The following is a 17,143-nucleotide window of genomic DNA, read 5'->3' as shown; positions in this document are numbered from 1 at the left end:
ACAAAAAATTATTTTATTTAAATTTATTTCTCTATTTTTTTTGTCCAGAAAATGAAAATATACAAACTTCTATTTATTTTGATTTAATAAACTAACTTAAAGTAACTTAATAACTTAATTTAAGTTATTAAATAAATTAAGTATGTTTAGTAAAATAATTTAATGATATAACTTAAAGTTAAAAACAACTTTAAGTAATAAATAAAAACAATTAACTTATTCTTAAGTTTGCATCCTCATTTTACCTTTTTACAATTTCTTTTGTTATTTTACGATCTTCGTTATTACTCAACTTTCTTTGTCCTCATTATAATTTATGAGGATAAATATGTTAATTTGATAATTTATAATAAAATTTTAAATTAATTTTATTAAACAATCTTATTACTTAAAATAAGAATTAAATAATAAGTTTTAAATCAACAATTCAAATATAATTTAACTTAAAATCAACTTAATAAGTATTAAGTTTTACTAAAACAAAATTTGAGAGATACTGGCAAGTGTAAAGAGGCTAGTTTAAGGCTCAAGTTAAAATTATAACCATACTGTTATGAAGCACACATTATCCAAAATTTCCTGCTTCAAAATGGAAAGCAAACAACATGACGGAAGAGAGATTTCATAGACCATAATTCTAAGAAGTACATCATAACTTCTTCATGTTTAGGATTTGAAAAAACAGAAGAAATACAAGGAATTAATTAATATTTAATAAATATCTGAAACATTTGCAAAATCTCAAGACATTTCTGCTCCAACTGTTGATGAACCAGCCAAACAATGAAAAGGTTGCTTCTGTTAATGGTGAAGGGAATTAAATTTTCAAGCCTTTTAAGGCTGAATTGAGCAGAGGGAGTTTGGTGGGAGCTCTTTGCTTGTAGATCTTCTCCAAGGCTGTGGCTGCCAGTGAATGCAACTCTGGGCTCTCCTTTTCTTCCTTGTTCCGCCCCTTGGTCAGCTGTCCGATTGCAGACGTACACTGTCCAATTGGCAAGTAAGAAAGAAACATGGAATCCAGAGACAGTCGAGAAAGGAAAACTAATCAGAAGAAAATGTCCAATTGAGATTTTTACATTAATCCCAAAACACCCACATGTGTGCACACATGAACAGACATAGAGACATAGGACCTTACCAAGCATATGCCAAAAAGCGCTCTCGTGTTCTTGCCCCCAGTCAAATCTATGGTAGATGCATAGTATTTCTTAGCAGTTTGGAGGTTTTCAAGTCCACCAAGTGTGTAGAGCACCTGTTGATCCAAGGAAAGCAACGCAAGAGGTGATCATCACGGTGGTTAAAATTAAAAAGCATGGAGTCTTTGACACATACTAAGTTGCAACCATACTATTCTTCCATTTATAGCAGGACACCGAAGTTTTGTTTCAGGTTTCCATGAGGAAAATAACATGGAAAAATGAATTAGAGACAGGCTATGCAATCTGATACTGGATGAAAATTGTGATGGAACTGATAATTTTCAATCGACCATTAGCTCCTCCCTGCCTAGGAATCTCAAATAAGGATGAAACCCACTCAAATTCTCCTAGCTTCACCTATTTATGCAAGCATGAATATCAAAATGTCCCAAACAGAAGATTAGGTTCTGCAATTGTCTAATCCTTTAATTTTTGGCCTTGGAGACTAAGGGTAGCAACATTTGTCCACCCGGTCCCACCAATCAGGTTCAACTGGCAAAAGGTCCAGGTTCAGAGAGTATCACAAATGGGCAGATTACTAAAGCTGTACTCTTTCCTATACTATAATCTGAAAACATCCATTACAAGACTACCATTTTTTGTTCCAGCCACTTCCAGATCCTGATATTGAAAATTGAGCAAGGAAAAGCTTACTATTCTTTTTTGGAGCCAGGAGAAGCTGGTGTCTTTCCAGCAAAGGAAGTTTGGGTTCACGGGGCTCTCATGAAGTGGGTTTCTTTGTTTGGTGGTGGTGTAGAGGTGGATTCTTGATGAATCAGCTGAAAAGGAGAGGGTAGATTGTGGTGAACCATTGTTTTCGCTACAAGTGGGAAGACATGCCAATCAATCATATTCTCTTAGATTGAGATAAAGCAAAGAATGTTTGGCATTTTTTCTCCCTGTTTGGTACAGAGTGGGTGCTCCCCTTCTCAGTGAAACAGAGCGTGGGGACTTTGTGAGTAGAAAGTGTAGAAAGGTTTGGAGATCTGGGCAACTGTATTTGTTTTGGACTATTTAGCAGGAAAAAAATGGAAGATCTTTTGAAGACATTCTGTCCAAGTGCTTAAAGAATCCCTTATTTACCCTATATTCCTTTGGTCCGGATTCTATTCATGTGGGAGCTTTGTTTACTGGGGTTCATCGCTTGGCTGGGCTCTAAAGGGAGGGTCTTTTGTTGTTTGCCTTTTCCTTTTAGCCTTTTGGCACTGTTTGTATACTTCTAGTGCTCCAGGGTTGCCCTCCCCCGCCCCCCCATTTTGGTGCTTCCAAATAATTTCATTGTTGCCTATCTAAAAAGGAAAAAAAAATAATTGAATAACTGATAACATCGAATTCCAAAACAGAAAAGGATCATCAAGTACTGAAGGTGGGAAGTGGCCAGAGCTTGCAATGTTGTCAAACATAATGGCCATCATAAGCAAGCTCTTATGATGGACATGGTGGCAGGCATAAAGAGGTGGTGCATAGGAGGTTTCAGTTCAATCATTTTATACAACAATTTGAGACAGAGGCAAGCCATGACTCCAACCAGTTTGAGCATACTAACACTGCTAATGGTTCCCCATTTGCTTTATTAGAGGATTTTTATAAGTAGGTAGCAGGTGGTTGAGATTGCAGTAACCAAGGCATCTCCTTGTGCAGTGCTCAATGACATACAAAATCTAGCTTCTTTTATATCGCTAGAGTTTTTTCTGCCACGGTATTTTGCCCAAATACCAACTCTGATTTGGGATTGTATCAAAATGAAGAGAAGTTAAAGCTAGATGAAAATTTATACTTGGCTGTGCTTTGGTGTTTTTAGAATGAACAAGCAGTTTTATCATTTAAGAATAGGCAGAGCTAATAAAGGTGCAGCATGTTATGCATATGTTCACTTGGATAATACTATATGCTCTCTATTGTGATTCCCAACAATTTTCTTTACCTTCAGAAATTATTTTCCATTTGACAGTTGACACAGACAAACTACCAGAAGTTGAATTGCCACTTACCTCAGCATAGGCTAGGTGATACAGTGGAAGTGTTGGTTGAGATAATATTAGCTCCTCATAGCAGTATGCTGCTTGTTTGTACCTAATTTAAAAAGAACAGAACAATGTAAATACAAGGCAATACAGTAAAGAGGCAATTCAGTAGCCACAGATCTCTGCTCAAATAAAAAACAAGAACAAATAACTCACATTTGCAGCGAGACATATATTTCAGCAAGTTCTCTCCAGGCATCATGATCTGCCATAAATCTGGAATAAAGAAAAAAAAAATATAAACAACTCAGCCAAGCTTGTTTTGTTGAAACACTAGTAGAAAAAAAATCGACTCTGGGTTTCTGTCTCACGTTTCAAGATATTTATTGAGCCACTCAATTGCCCCAGACATATTGCCTTGTGCCTTTGCCATAGCTACCCTCCTCTTAAGTACTACCTGAATAAGAACGGATTGATCATTAGCATTAGGAATATTTCTTTATTTATTATGAAATGCCAGATTATATTACTTAAATGAGAAAATGAAACCTATTCCTGCAAAAATGAATGTGTGATTTCATAAAAACTGTGCTGGCGAACTTACTTGATCAAATGGATTTTCCTCTAGAAGGCTTGAGTAAGCTTTTTCTGCCTCAGCCCAAGATCCCTTTGATTCAAGCAACATCCCTTCTAACCTGCCTGTGATTCCATGCCAAAACATTAATTTAAGCATAAAAGGTCAAAAGATTATTAAGATATTATCTACTCCAGGTTATCGTGATCCTTTGATAACATCAAAGGACCAAAATAAGTTTAGGACAAACCTACAATTCAGTCCTATAAGCATTCACATGATACATGTTGGGCTTGGCTGAGCCCATTTAGAAGGTACTCCAGAACCATTGTCTAATATACCCACCAATACTGTATCTCTCCTTACTGGCAGCCTCAGCAAGGTTAGATACACCTTTATCAAAGACACGTCAGGGCATTACTGCCACATGACAAGATTTACTTTTACCATCTCCCAAGAACCATGAATGACAGCTATAGCATTTAGAGGTTCTAGACCATGGTTTTTCCACTTCTCATTTCTATAACCTTTCTAGGTTCATGAGAGTCAAAAAACCAAATAGAGACCTAAATCTACAAGCAGAGGAGATTAAAAACAAAATTTGAAATAGAGACAAGATTGGATCTCTCAAATCTTTGATTTTTGTTTGATGTAATAAAAACTTCAAAAAAAAAAAAAACCCCTCTCCTGGTTTTATTTGTGAAGAGGGTGGGAGATGGGAAGGATTCTATTATAAGTAAAGACTTCATCCAGTTGCTTTCAATGAGTTTATCGCTGCTTGATTTGAATAACAACAAACAAAGCCATGATCATGCATCACACGTCACTAAATGATACACTCAAACAAGTGTATGCACCATATTTCTCCATAAACATAAATACTTGGACAGCTAACTTTCTGGGCTTTTTTGGTTGAACTCACCAACCCTTTTACTCTCTGGAAATCTCTTCTGTAGAACTTTTATGTAGTCCTGCAAAAGATTACAGAGTAAAATTGTATTAGCATAAAGAATCTCATACCTAACTTTCTGTCCACCAAAATAGCATAATTAGACGAGTTTGACAGGCTAACCATAAAAACAAAAACGCAAGTAAAGAAATCCCTGTCCAAACAAGGAGAGGACCAAGAAAAAAAGGATTATGCCAGAACAGGTTTTGCAGTAAATGGCATTGCAACACTATAAAGAGAACTATGAGAACATTGTTCCTCAATGGTTCATCTTGCATGCTCTGAAGACATTAACATGATAAATGAAGTTAGCCTACTGCTCAAACAAACTAATGAATCTCCAATCATGACCAAAACCCACACTTGTAACCTAGAAACTAATTTGATCTGATAAATAGGACAGCATCCAAGATGCATGGGCAAAAGTGATATTTTCTGGACAAAGAAAGGAATATAATTAATAGACTAATGTGATCAGGGAATTATATGATGGGTCTATAACTTGTAGTCTTGTACAACAAAAAATTGAAGGAGAAATAAGTGAGTTTCTAAATAACAATACACATCCATTAACCAAAACTCCATTTGCTATGGAAATATCAATCATCCATATTTAGAAATTGGCCCCATTTGTATTTTGTTTGCCGACAACATAGCTTTACAGTTTATTCAGGAAAACATAGAGCATATTTGATTTTGTTTTTGATCTTACAGTTTCCAAGGATAGTTTTTTCAAAACAAGAATAAAAAAATATATATATTAAAATTCCTAATTCAAAAACATGTTTGGTTAGAGAACAATTTTCAAAAAACAGATAACAATCAAAATATTAATTGGTTATAGTAATTGAGAACAATTCCAAAACTATAAAAACAAAGAAATTGTTTCGTAAAAGATGTTTTTAGAAGTTAGTTCATATTTTCTTAAACTTTGTTAGCTTGTAAATTGATTAAGTTGCAACATTTGAATAAATATTTGAATATTAACTTGGAGATTAGCCCTTCCATAATTTTCATTACTACAATATAAAGCAATAAATCATGAATGGTACATGAATATAATCATTAATAAAAAAAATTTAAAGTGGTGCGGCCTATAATTAACTATTGCTAAGTTTTTTTCCGTGGAAATTATCTAGGTTTGACTTTGGAAAAGAAAAAGAGATACTAGATTAAGAGAAAATTGTAAGTTATATACTTCTAAATATCCTTTAAAAAAGCATCCAACTAATTACGAAATTGTTAGCTATATAAAGCTCTAGTAACTCACTCATTTGGAAAATTCTTCTCCTTAAAACTTTCAAGTTTCCAAATGTTTTTGACAAATACACTCACACACACAAATGATTATTCTATTCACTCCAATGAAAATCTTAAGTCTATAGAGGGAGAGAAAAAATCCAAATGTTCCTAAAATTCTTTTTTTAAGCTTCTAATAGTTCAAAAGATAATGCTCTGTAAAAGTCTATACATTTTAAAGACTTCTGCAATTAAAACTACTAAATTAGTTAAAAATTATTGTAGATATTATAAGATTATCAAACAAATTCATCTAGTATTTGGGTAAAAAACACAAACAACAAAACCAAATTCAGATTTATATTTAACTGTCATATCAAATTTGCCTAACCATATAAATTTGTTGAAACAAACTTATAAGCCAGCTGTTAAGTAGGTAAATAACCAAGACAAGAAGGAAAAAGAATTCAAACAAGTGGAACTTAAAAACTAAATTTAGCATAAATAATCAATCTTCGAAAGAAATCGTTTTCTTAATTTATATAATTTATTCATGAATCTTGAAGCTTTTAGAAAAATTACACTATGCCTTTGAGACACTTTCACAATTTTTGCCTATGAGACAAACCTTTTACAGTTTTCATTTGTTCAAAAAGAGAAAACTCTAAGTTACCTGTTGCTCCAAAATCTCTCTACTCTGAACTTCTAATGTTTACAAATAATCCTCAGTGAAGCACTCTCTTCCAACTGGAACTTACTTTACCTACAAATTTGACTTGCTCCAATGTTGCCAAGTATTATAAATGTTGTCAATTCACTTATTGCTCTACATGTTTTTAAGTATGTTTTCCATGTCTTTATCTAATTCTAAGAACAACTTTTGAAAAAAAAAAAAAGAAAGAAAGAAAGAATATCAATTTACTGTTTCTTGAAATAGTCTAATTTATAACTTAGTTTTCTAAAAACAGGAAATGAACACACTATTTTATTTTCTTCTTTTACATTTTCCCCCTTGAAAACAGAACGGTTCTCAGAAAACAAAACAAAGCCAAACATGGTCATAATTTTCATAGAAGACTTAAGTAGGGCTGCAGTAGAACAGCATTTAAACCTTGAATAATGCTGCCTACTATATCTCTCCTGGTAGTCCAAGGTCTAGGAGAGGTTATGGTTTTAGGGTCTAGAAGAAAAAGAAACCAGCAACTGTGCCTTCAATAATTAAACCCAGACACTCAAAATTCAATTAACTTACCAAGCCAACTCAAGAAATAACTCCACCATTTCCACAGGACCCCACACCATATCAAACAGAACAAAAAACATGAACCACAGATCTTGGGCCATTGACAATGGACCAAAAGATGATTGAAGGTATCACAATTGCTTCTACTCATAAAACACCAATTTGCAAGATTCCTCACTCTCCAAATTAAATGATTGATTTTTAAGATCCATTCCCAAGCTGCTGCTGAGAAAAAGAAAGACATTTTTTATGGTGCTGCAACCCACATATAACTTTCTCCAGTAGCCTATCATCTTCCTCTGAGACACAACTTTGAAGATTGATTAACTGAAAACTGACCATTAGCCATCTTTGCTTATCTTCCAACCTATAGACTTGGCCATCACTCCAATTGCTTCCACTGTTTATACATGCATATATACATACATGCATACATACATACACATATGTGTGTGTGTGTGTGTGTGTGTGTGCGTGTTACTCTACCATCTCCAACTTCCAGTCCTTAAAACTCATAATGAACATAGGATTCTAAGTTTCAAATGGGCTTTGTCTTTGTCTACCTACTAGCCTGCCATAACTGTCTCTCTAATGCCCAATATTCTGGAGAAAGCAAGAAAGCTCACCTTCAACTCTTGATTTCCAAACCACATGACAAGCCAGGACTTCACTTTATGCTTGTTCCCATAAAATGAACTTCAGAAATCTTCCCATCCTCTCCTAATGCTCCTTCATAAACCTTTTCCCTATGGACCCTTCACCCCTTTGGAATCCATCCTTTCAGAAACCTCACCTTCAACTTGTGATTTCCACACTGCATGAAAGCATAACCTCACTCTGTCCGCTCCTCAAGAATTAACTTCGAAAAATCTCCCCATCCTCCCCAAACACTCTTCCAACCCATACAAACCCTTCAACTTCTCTGAATCCAACCACCACTTCCCTCCATAATCAATCCCTTTTCGTTGCAAACCTAAAAAATACATTTTTCTAGCACTTTTTTTTTTATAGGTAAACACACAGATAGAAATATATTAGAAAAATGGCACCTTGAGGCTGACCCAAAAGCATACAAGGGGAATACAAGAGACGCCAAAAGGCACAAACAAAAGAAGAGGGGATACAAAAATCACCAGCCCTCAACTAGCTCCTAGCCAATAAAAAAAACTGAATAAAGGAAGAGGACCTTCATTTACAACCAACTTACTCCACATCCAAAGATTACATACAAAAGAATTTTTCAACTTATGAATCGAAAGCTCCTCATTATCAAATGCAATCCTATTTCTTTCCTTCCAAACCGCCCAAAAAAGACACAAAGGGGCTGCCTTCCACACCTTTCTATGTTTCTTGCCCATGTTAAAGCCGCGCCATCCAAGAAGGGTATCTTTAACCGAAAGAGGGAGGATCCAAGTAACGCCAAAAATAGCAAACAATAACTCCCATAAAACTCTTGCCTTGGTGCAATGAATAAGAATATGATCGATAGACTTTTCTTACTCACAACAAAGGAAGCATCTATTAGCTAGAATATGTCCCCTCTTTTTAAGTTGATCCAAAGGTAACACCTTACCCCAAGAGGCTTCCTAAGCAAAAAAACCCACTTTGGTAGGAACACATGGACTCCAAATAATGTTATTAGGGAACTGAACAACTCTTCTTGAAACTAGAGCACTATAAAGAGATTTGACTGAGAAAATCACATCCTTAGTCTCCTTCCAAAAGAGAATTGAGCCTCCTTCCCCAGATTGTCAAAAGTAATCTCTCCACCTCCTCCACCTCCCAGTCATTGAAGGGCCTAGAGAACTTAGGGCTCCAAACCCCTTCCTCTCCCGAAGGATCCCACAACTCCACTAACCAAGCCTCTTTATAAGACGCAAATGCATACAAAGAAGGAAAAGAGTTACAAAGAGCGAAGTTCCCACACCAATTATCTTTCCAAAACTTAACATTTCTACCATTCCCCACAGAAAAAAACAACTTTGTTTTGCAAAAGAGAGCCTTCCTTCCTTATTTCCTTCCATAAGCCTACTCCGAAGCCCTCCCTAACTTCTCTAGTATACCAACCCCCTTCTTCCTCCCCAAACTTCCTACTAATGACATGCCTCCAAAGAGTCTCCCTTTCATTCGCAAAGCACCAGTTCCACTTACATAAAAGGGCCCTATTGAGAGTAGAAAGACGTCTAACTCCCAAACCACCCTTCCTTTTGTCCAAACAAATGGCATCCCACTTTACTAGATGAGGCTTCCTCTCCAAAGCTCCCCCTCCCCACAAAAAATCCCTTTGAATTTTTTCCAATCTTAAACTAACCACTCTTGGCATTCGCAGTAAAGACATCAAATATATGGACATACTTGACAAAGTGCTACAAATTAGAGTGATTCTCCCTCCTTTGGAGATAAATTGTCTTTTCCACATGGCAAGCCTTTTCTGAAATCTCTCTTCCATCCCATCCCAAACGGCCACAGACTTGTGATTCGTACCCAAAGGGAGCCCCAAGTAAGAAGTTGGCAGCCTTCCCACTTTACAACCAACCTCAAGAGCCAAAACCTCCAGATTCTCTACCCTCCCAACTGGCAAAATTTCACTCTTATCCAAATTGATTCTCAAACCTGATATGGCTTCAAACTACATCAACAACCAGCTTAAGTACGTCATTTGATCTTGGCAAGCTTCACAAAAAACTAGAGTATCGTCAGCGAACAACAAATGAGAGACCAAAACCCCATCTCCATTTCTTTCTTTTATCCTGCAACCTGAAAGATACCCCCCACCCTCTCTCTCTCTGCTCTAAGGATGAGCCTACTAAGAGCCTCCATCCCGATCACAAAAAGGTAGGGAGAAAGTGGATCCCCCTAACGCAGCACCCTTGAACTGTTGAAAAAACCCGTTAGGGTGCCATTGATCAAGACAGAAAACATTCCTGTGGAAATGCACCAATAAATCCAACTAGTCCACTTCTCCCCAAAACCCATACTTTGCATCACGAACAACAAAAAATTTCAGTTTAAGTGATCGTATACCTTCTCTATATCCAGCTTGCACAACACCCCACTCTCATTTCGCTTCAACAAAGAGTTTATTGCCTCATTGGCAATTAGGGCAGCATCAAGAATTTGTCTTCCTTCAACGAATGCATTTTGAGCTGAAGACACCACCTTTCCCACTACTTTCTTAAGCCTATTAGCTAACACTTTTGCCAACAATTTATATAATCCTCCCATCAAACTAATCGGTCTGAAATATCTAAGATCCTCCGCGCCCGCTTTTTTTGGGATTAGGACCAGGAAAGTTAAATTCAGACTCTTAACAAATTTGTCATGCTTGTGGAACTCTTTCAAAAAACCCATAACCTCTTCTTTCACAAATTCCCAGCAAGACTGCCGGAAGCTTAGAGGGAATCCATCTGGACTAGGAGCCTTGTCCCCATTCAGATCTGAGAGAGCAGAGAAAACCTCTTCCTCTATAAATACCTCTTACAATCTAGCTGCTTCCTCAACATCAATTCTATTAAAGTTTAGACCTTCCATAGTTAGGTGCCAATCACCAGGATCTGTCAGAAGGTTCTTCAAAGCTTTAACCACACCCCTTAATTTCTTGCTCTTCTATTAACCAGGTTCCATTTATTTTAATCTTAGACAAACAATTTCTCCTTCTATAGGAATTGGTCATCCTATGAAAGAAGCTTGTATTTATGTCACCCTCTCTCAACCACACTTCTCTTGATTTTTGTCTCCAAGAAATCTCCTCCATAAGAACCCATTTCTCAAAATCCTCCTTTGCTTCCTTTTTAGCTTCCAGCTCCTCCAATGATAAAGAACACAACTTCTCCTGAGAATCCCAAAAATCTACTTTGTCCAAGGCCAATCTCTTATTCACTCCCACCTTCCCAAAAACATCCTTGTTCCAAGTTTTTAAGATAGTCTTCAAAGCCTTTAATTTCTTTGCAAGGACGAAGCTAAAGGATCCATTGAAACTTAAACCTTGCCACCACCCTTTCAGCAGATCCTTAAAACCCTCCTCCTTTAGCCACATGTTTTCGAACCTAAAAGGGACAAGCCCCCTCCTCACCCCTCCCCCATCCAACAGGATGGGAAAGTGATTAGACATTGGCCTAGGAAGAGTACACTACACCACCCCATTAAAATTGCCCTCCCAGTCCTCCGACACCAAAAACCGATCCAGTCTTGACATGGCTTGGTTGTTCAACCCTCCACTCCAAGTAAATGGGCCCCTCTAAAGAGGAAGATCCCTCAAGTCCAGATCATCGATCACCTCCGAGAATCTTCTCATTGAAAGAGACACCCTCCCTCCTCTTCTACGCTCATTAGGAAATCTAATCATATTGAAATCTCCTCCAATACACCAAGGGTCATTCCAAAGCCCGCGGATGGCCCCTAACTCTTCCCAAAAAAATTCTCTATCTTTTCAAAGTAGGACCCATACACTCCTGAAAAAATTCATCCGAAACCATCTTCACAATTCTTGAACCGACAGGAAATGGAGAAAAGACCCACCTCCATCCTTACCAGCTCCAACACTCTATTATCCCATAAAACTACCACCCCTACAGCTGCACTGCTAGCATTAAAGGCTCCCTATTCTAAAAATCTCCTTACTCCTAGGCTTCGCACCACCCCTAAAGACATCTCTGTCATTTTAGTCCCCTGCAGACAGGCCAAATCCACTTTTTGGGAACTTATTAAGGCTTTAATTATTTTCCTCTTATTTCTGTCATTTACCCCTCGAACATTCCAAGATAAAATCTTAATCTTCATTTAAAACACAAAGTTCTATCCTCTCCTCTTCTGTCCGTATCTTTCTTTCTACTCACTCCATCATAATTAATTGAACATTCTAACTCTTTTACTTCCCGATCAAACCTAGTCAAACCTAAAGTTCCCCTCTTCTTGCCTTGATCTCTTCTGCTTTTCAATCTTAGAAGCAATTTTAGGATTTCCCCTTCAACCCCTTCTGTCGTGAACCCCAAAGATTTACTGAACTTTACCAGGCTACTTTCATCCCAACTACTGCCAGGAACCTCCCTTTCCTATAGTGCCTCACCAACCTCAGGCTTATCACCCAACAACTTTTCTCCCTCTGTGTCCATCACCCACGGACTACCATCAATCAACACTGCGCACAACGGAGCCTGAAACCCAACTCCTTCAACAATGTCCACCCCTTCCGATCCAGAAACACCCCCCGCCACCAAAGCCCGATCACACCCAGATGAAGGAGTAGAAGAGAAGATGTCCCGATCCCCCCCAAAGATAGCGGGAAAGGAATCGTACCCGGATGCCTCGGCTGCCAACGCATCATCAGTCATCATCGCTCTAGCATTCACCGAGAAAACCTCTAAATCCCTCAAATCCCCTCCGTGAAAGCAAGCGACCCCCTCATCCTCACTAACTTTAGCGCGCGATGCCTCCTCTGTAGCCCTAACTTCCATCTCCGCGACCTCAAAATGGGAATGAGCCCTATCTCCTTTTATCCCCCCTAACCCAAGCCCAAAGCCTATTTTGGACAAACCCCCGCAGCCCACTAACGAACCCTTAAGGTAAAAAGGCCTCTCTTCACAGCCCATCAGCCATCCTTTTAACAGAATGGGCCTTGACTCACTAACCAACCCATGCAGCGGGATCTCCACTAAGGCAGTCTCGTGGCTATCCTCCCCAAGCCCGCTTCTAATTTGGGCCTCCCAAAGAGCAGGCCCAACTTTAGGACCTTCAAGCCCAAAACCATGGCCACCCACTTTGACTACTTCCCCTACACCTTAACCCCTATTCCTTAGGCTATCTTCTCCATCAGTCACCTCAGGACCAGGCCCCCTTTTAGCGGAGTCAGAGAAGAAGCTTGTAACACTTTTTGAAGAGCTTCCACAGGACGGCACAATTTGTACTCCAGTCTGCTCCTTGTACTGAACCTCCTTTTCCAACACTCTTCCTTTGCACACGGCACGTGATCCTCCCCCTACTTCTTCTTCATCCACTGAAGGCCCTTTCCCGAAAAGACTTCCCACCGACACCACCTGAGAAAACCAAGGCAAGGTTTCCCACCATAGCTAGACTAAGAAACACCCCGACCCAACCACAATATGGACAGAGGTAGGCAAGTCCCTACCGACCACCTTCACCAACATTCTAGCCCATTGCAATTCTGCCATAGAATCCGTATTTTCGTCCACTGCAATGAAACCACCACAACCATCACCTATCAATTTAAACACCTCACAACTCCATAGGTGAAAAGGAAGACCCACCACTCTCACCCAAGCCTCGTTAGCATTGGCTCCATTACAAAAACACCCCATCTCTGGGTGCCATTTTTCCAAAAATAAGACCTTCCCTCTTGCAAGAACACACTCGGCCTCACTTAACAACTCAAACTCAAAGAGCAAAAGGCCTCTTCCCAACACAACTATATTCAACCTTCCTTTGAGGAGCCAAGCATGAAAAGCCCAATTTTTCAGAAAATCCAACTCAGGGAAAGGAGTCGAAACATTTTCCCATCTACCCACTAAACAGCAATCCAACTGCTCTAGTCTTCCAAGCATCACCCTCCTTCCCAACTCCAACCAGACCTTATCTCCTAACCTACCCATTTTCGATTTTGCTACATCCGCATAGGTCCTTGGTTCAAGCTCCTTTTCCTTCTTAAGCACCTCAATGGATTAAAGGACCCTCTTTCTAGCACTTTATTCCTTATGTTCAGACTTCTAATATGTAAATACCCAGTTTTTGAGAGAAGACACCATCCCCACCACAACAAAAGCATGAATCCTACAAAAGATCCTTTACAACTTTTCCAATATTACAAAGCTGGAATGACAAAGGTGAACATGATATTCACCAACAAACTCAATAAGTTGATATTAGCAAGCATTGATTTTCCCCATCTGAAAATCTCCACCTCTTCTGGCTTGCCAACTGCTTCTAAGTCTTTTCACCAAATCTGGCACTATCTTACCTTACAGTGGCTCCTAAAGAAGCCTGATCAGGTAGAAGCACGGCCGCAAACTTACATCTCAACCCAGCTGCTAACCCATTAAAATTCTCCATAATCCCCATTAGGATGATTTTGCTCTCCCAAAAAATGGGCCACAAATTTCAACCATGTTAATCTTGCACTCAACAAGATCAAGCATAGGGTCATAGGCAAGCTTGCCAGTGTATCAAGCATACCCCATCCCTAGTACATGCATATGAGGAGTGACTGGGATTAAATCTCTGTTCTTGATGACCTTCTGAATTCATATTTGCATCTGTATTTTAATGCAACTAAACAGTTGCTCGTATCAAAGTTCACATGCAACACCACTTTCAAGTTATATCATGTGCAAGTGAACCTGTTCATGATGATGTTATAGCTTCTTTACTGGAAAATTCAACACCCGTAGAAAGACTTATATATCCTCGAACTATAAATTCATGTGCTGAATGCATGGACAAGGAGCTCTTGATAATTCTGGAAAAAGCAGATCAAGCAATCCAACAATCCTTTTTGAATTATTTTTTGGAGTGGATTAGAGGGTACATAGGATGTCCATGTTGGACTTTATTGATTGGCCGAGCTCTAATTGAAGTGGGAGAGTTGTTTTTTGTTTATCCCTTAGCCTTGGTCATCTTTTTGGCACCTTTTTATACACCATGTATACATTTACACACATTTTTGTTAGGCGATTTTAATATATTTCTTATTTACCCATCAAACAAAGGAAAAAAAAAAAAAAAAAAGATAGCCATAAACCTACTGATGTATCATTAGCATATTGATTTTGTTTTTTCACTCATCCATATAAGTAATTATCTCATGTTTTGCAATGACAAATGGCCAGTATTAAAGAACCATATGCATAACAGAACTACATTATAAGGATGTGACTTTTTAGATGCATTTTCTATCGAAAGGAGTCAAATGTGAAATTTTCAGTGTTCAATAAACTCAATAAAAAGGTTAGCAGTCACAAGAGCATCCAAATGGAGAAACTTAAAATCAATTCCCAAAGTAAAACTACAAGGAACAGGCTTCCACCTTTGCAACATCAAGACATTGGCAGTCCATAGCAGCAACTGCTACTTGCTCATATAGAGTCCATTCTACATCAAGAAATAATACTTGTAAGTCTGAAGTTCAACTCAACAAAAGACGACTGCAAAAATAGAGTACAAAACTTGCAAGAAATAAATTTTCAACAGATCCATTTCGTGCAATAATTCACACATTCAGGTCTAGAGACATGCCACTTTGCGCAAAAATACCAGATGCAAGAAACACATCTAACTCACCCCTCCTAGAATGACTTACTCAGACCAGCATAGGAAAATGGCCTTGTTTTACCCATTGTGTAAGTGGGGGACAAGTAGTTTTGTTAATCCTTAACTTTGATGTGCACCAGTCATTTACTTTATTAAAAATCTCCATGATTGTGGACAGTTCACATTCATCAAGAACAAAAGAAAAGAAACAGATTTGAGCAGCGTCTACCCATTAAATTCACCAAGAGTGTCAAACATGTCGTCTACAACTCCTTAAAAATCAAATAGTTTTTAATACTCTTTTGGTCTAAAAGACTACAAAGGACATTGCTAGATTAGATATCCACACCAAATGATGAGGTTGCATTAGGTGGTGCAGAACCAAATTTAATTTAGCAAAATCTAATTATGAGGATTTTGAAAATCTTGCTTTTACTATGGCATTGGGAAATTCTCCTAATTCCATTGGTATAGAAATCAACCAAACCTTGGATTTGAAGTTTTAATACTCGGTTCCAACTCCAAACCCCCAATATCATGCAGCCAAAACGCAGCCTTTACATACATACCACAATACATAAAGAAGTGCATCTATCCTATGATTATAACCATAAAATTTAAAATACTCTTATCTTTATAAATCGTAAATAATAATATATCAAATTAATAAATTAAAAGGAAAAACTACTATAGACCACTACAAGATCCAAATATTTGCAATTTTCATTCTCTTTTGGTGATTCTTTTTCATACTGAAATACAGATAAGTATCCCAGACAGTTAGATCAAAAATGAAGGAAACAACAAATTAGAACATTGATTAAAGAGCATCACCATCACCCACAAGCCCTAGAATCAAAGAATCCACATCAGATACACTCCAACACATGTTAGTTAACAATAATGAGAGCGTATCAAACAAAACCCAATTAAATGAACCAAAAACACCCAGACTAATCCGTTACAAAATCCATAAATTTCCAATTCGTTGTGTTGAAAACCTCAAGGTTTTATTACAGACTTCTAATAGAAAGGAAACCCAATGATTAGAACCCCATTTCTAAATTAAAAAGGGACCGACATTCAAACATAAAACCCAAAGTTAGTGTTTTTTTTTCCACCCGAATTCCCAAACGACCTTCTTCAAATACCATAATTAAAGTGATAAACAAGTATGAAAAATCATCATATTTATACCCAAATCCAAATCAAAGAGAGCCAATCGCCTACTACAAAAATTCAAAGTTCTCTAACTAAAATTCAAATCAATCTTCTGGGTATTATAAATTACCCCAAAAAGGAAAAAAGAAAGAAAGAAATAAATCTCACCTTCAGGGCCAAGATTAGATCGCTTCTTGGGGTCGTTCAAAATGGACAACCCGTGCTTGAGAACCTTATCAGAACGCCTAACCTTGAGTTTGCGGACCAAACAGAGGTACTCCCAGGCGCCGCCTCCGCCATTATCGACCTGAATCTCAAGCCTGTTGAGCTCTGTTTCCTCAGTTTTCGTCACCATCGTCGGAAAATTCCCTGCACCCACTTTCTCTCTCCCTCTGAAGGGCGGCTTTTGGATCTATCGTTGGTATAGAGAGGCTTGACTAGGAGAAGCACTTTGTGAGGACTCCCTACATACCAATTTGGTGGGACCGTTGTACCCTTTTTTTTTTTAATTTTATATAAATTCATAAATTAAAATTTAGAAAAATAAAAATAAAA

The 17,143-nt window shown here is 37.9% G+C and overlaps 1 protein-coding gene across 1 annotated transcript; it reads right to left on the bottom strand.

Annotated features, from left to right (window-relative positions):
- Nucleotides 1–592: 592 nt before the first annotated feature.
- LOC117930805 (ER membrane protein complex subunit 2) lies at nucleotides 593–17,027 on the bottom strand. The gene is made up of 9 exons (XM_034851541.1): nucleotides 16,757–17,027; nucleotides 15,204–15,268; nucleotides 4,660–4,708; nucleotides 3,768–3,862; nucleotides 3,535–3,620; nucleotides 3,380–3,439; nucleotides 3,191–3,272; nucleotides 1,139–1,252; nucleotides 593–982 (listed from the first exon to the last, which is right to left on the bottom strand). Exons 1-9 carry the CDS (start codon nucleotides 16,941–16,943, stop codon nucleotides 818–820), a joined length of 903 nt encoding a protein of 300 aa, XP_034707432.1. The 5' UTR covers nucleotides 16,944–17,027; the 3' UTR covers nucleotides 593–817.
- Between the last annotated feature and the right edge of the window lie 116 nt (nucleotides 17,028–17,143).

This window comes from Vitis riparia, chromosome 14, assembly GCF_004353265.1.
Source record: "Vitis riparia cultivar Riparia Gloire de Montpellier isolate 1030 chromosome 14, EGFV_Vit.rip_1.0, whole genome shotgun sequence".
Lineage (NCBI taxonomy): Eukaryota > Viridiplantae > Streptophyta > Magnoliopsida > Vitales > Vitaceae > Vitis > Vitis riparia.
Note: the sequence above shows the minus strand (reverse complement) of the source record. Positions and strands in the feature narration are given on the sequence as shown.

What these genes read in the sequence shown, in the direction of transcription:
- LOC117930805 (XM_034851541.1), bottom strand. Translation starts at nt 16,943, where the DNA reads ATGGTGACGAAAACTGAGGAAACAGAGCTCAACAGGCTTGAGATTCAG. An exon ending in TCCAGAGAGTAAAAGGGTTG is followed by an intron (nt 3,863 to 4,659) that starts GTGAGTTCAACC and finishes ATGGAATCACAG; the next exon opens with GCAGGTTAGAAGGGATGTTG. An exon ending in ATATATGTCTCGCTGCAAAT is followed by an intron (nt 3,273 to 3,379) that starts GTGAGTTATTTG and finishes TTTTTAAATTAG; the next exon opens with GTACAAACAAGCAGCATACT.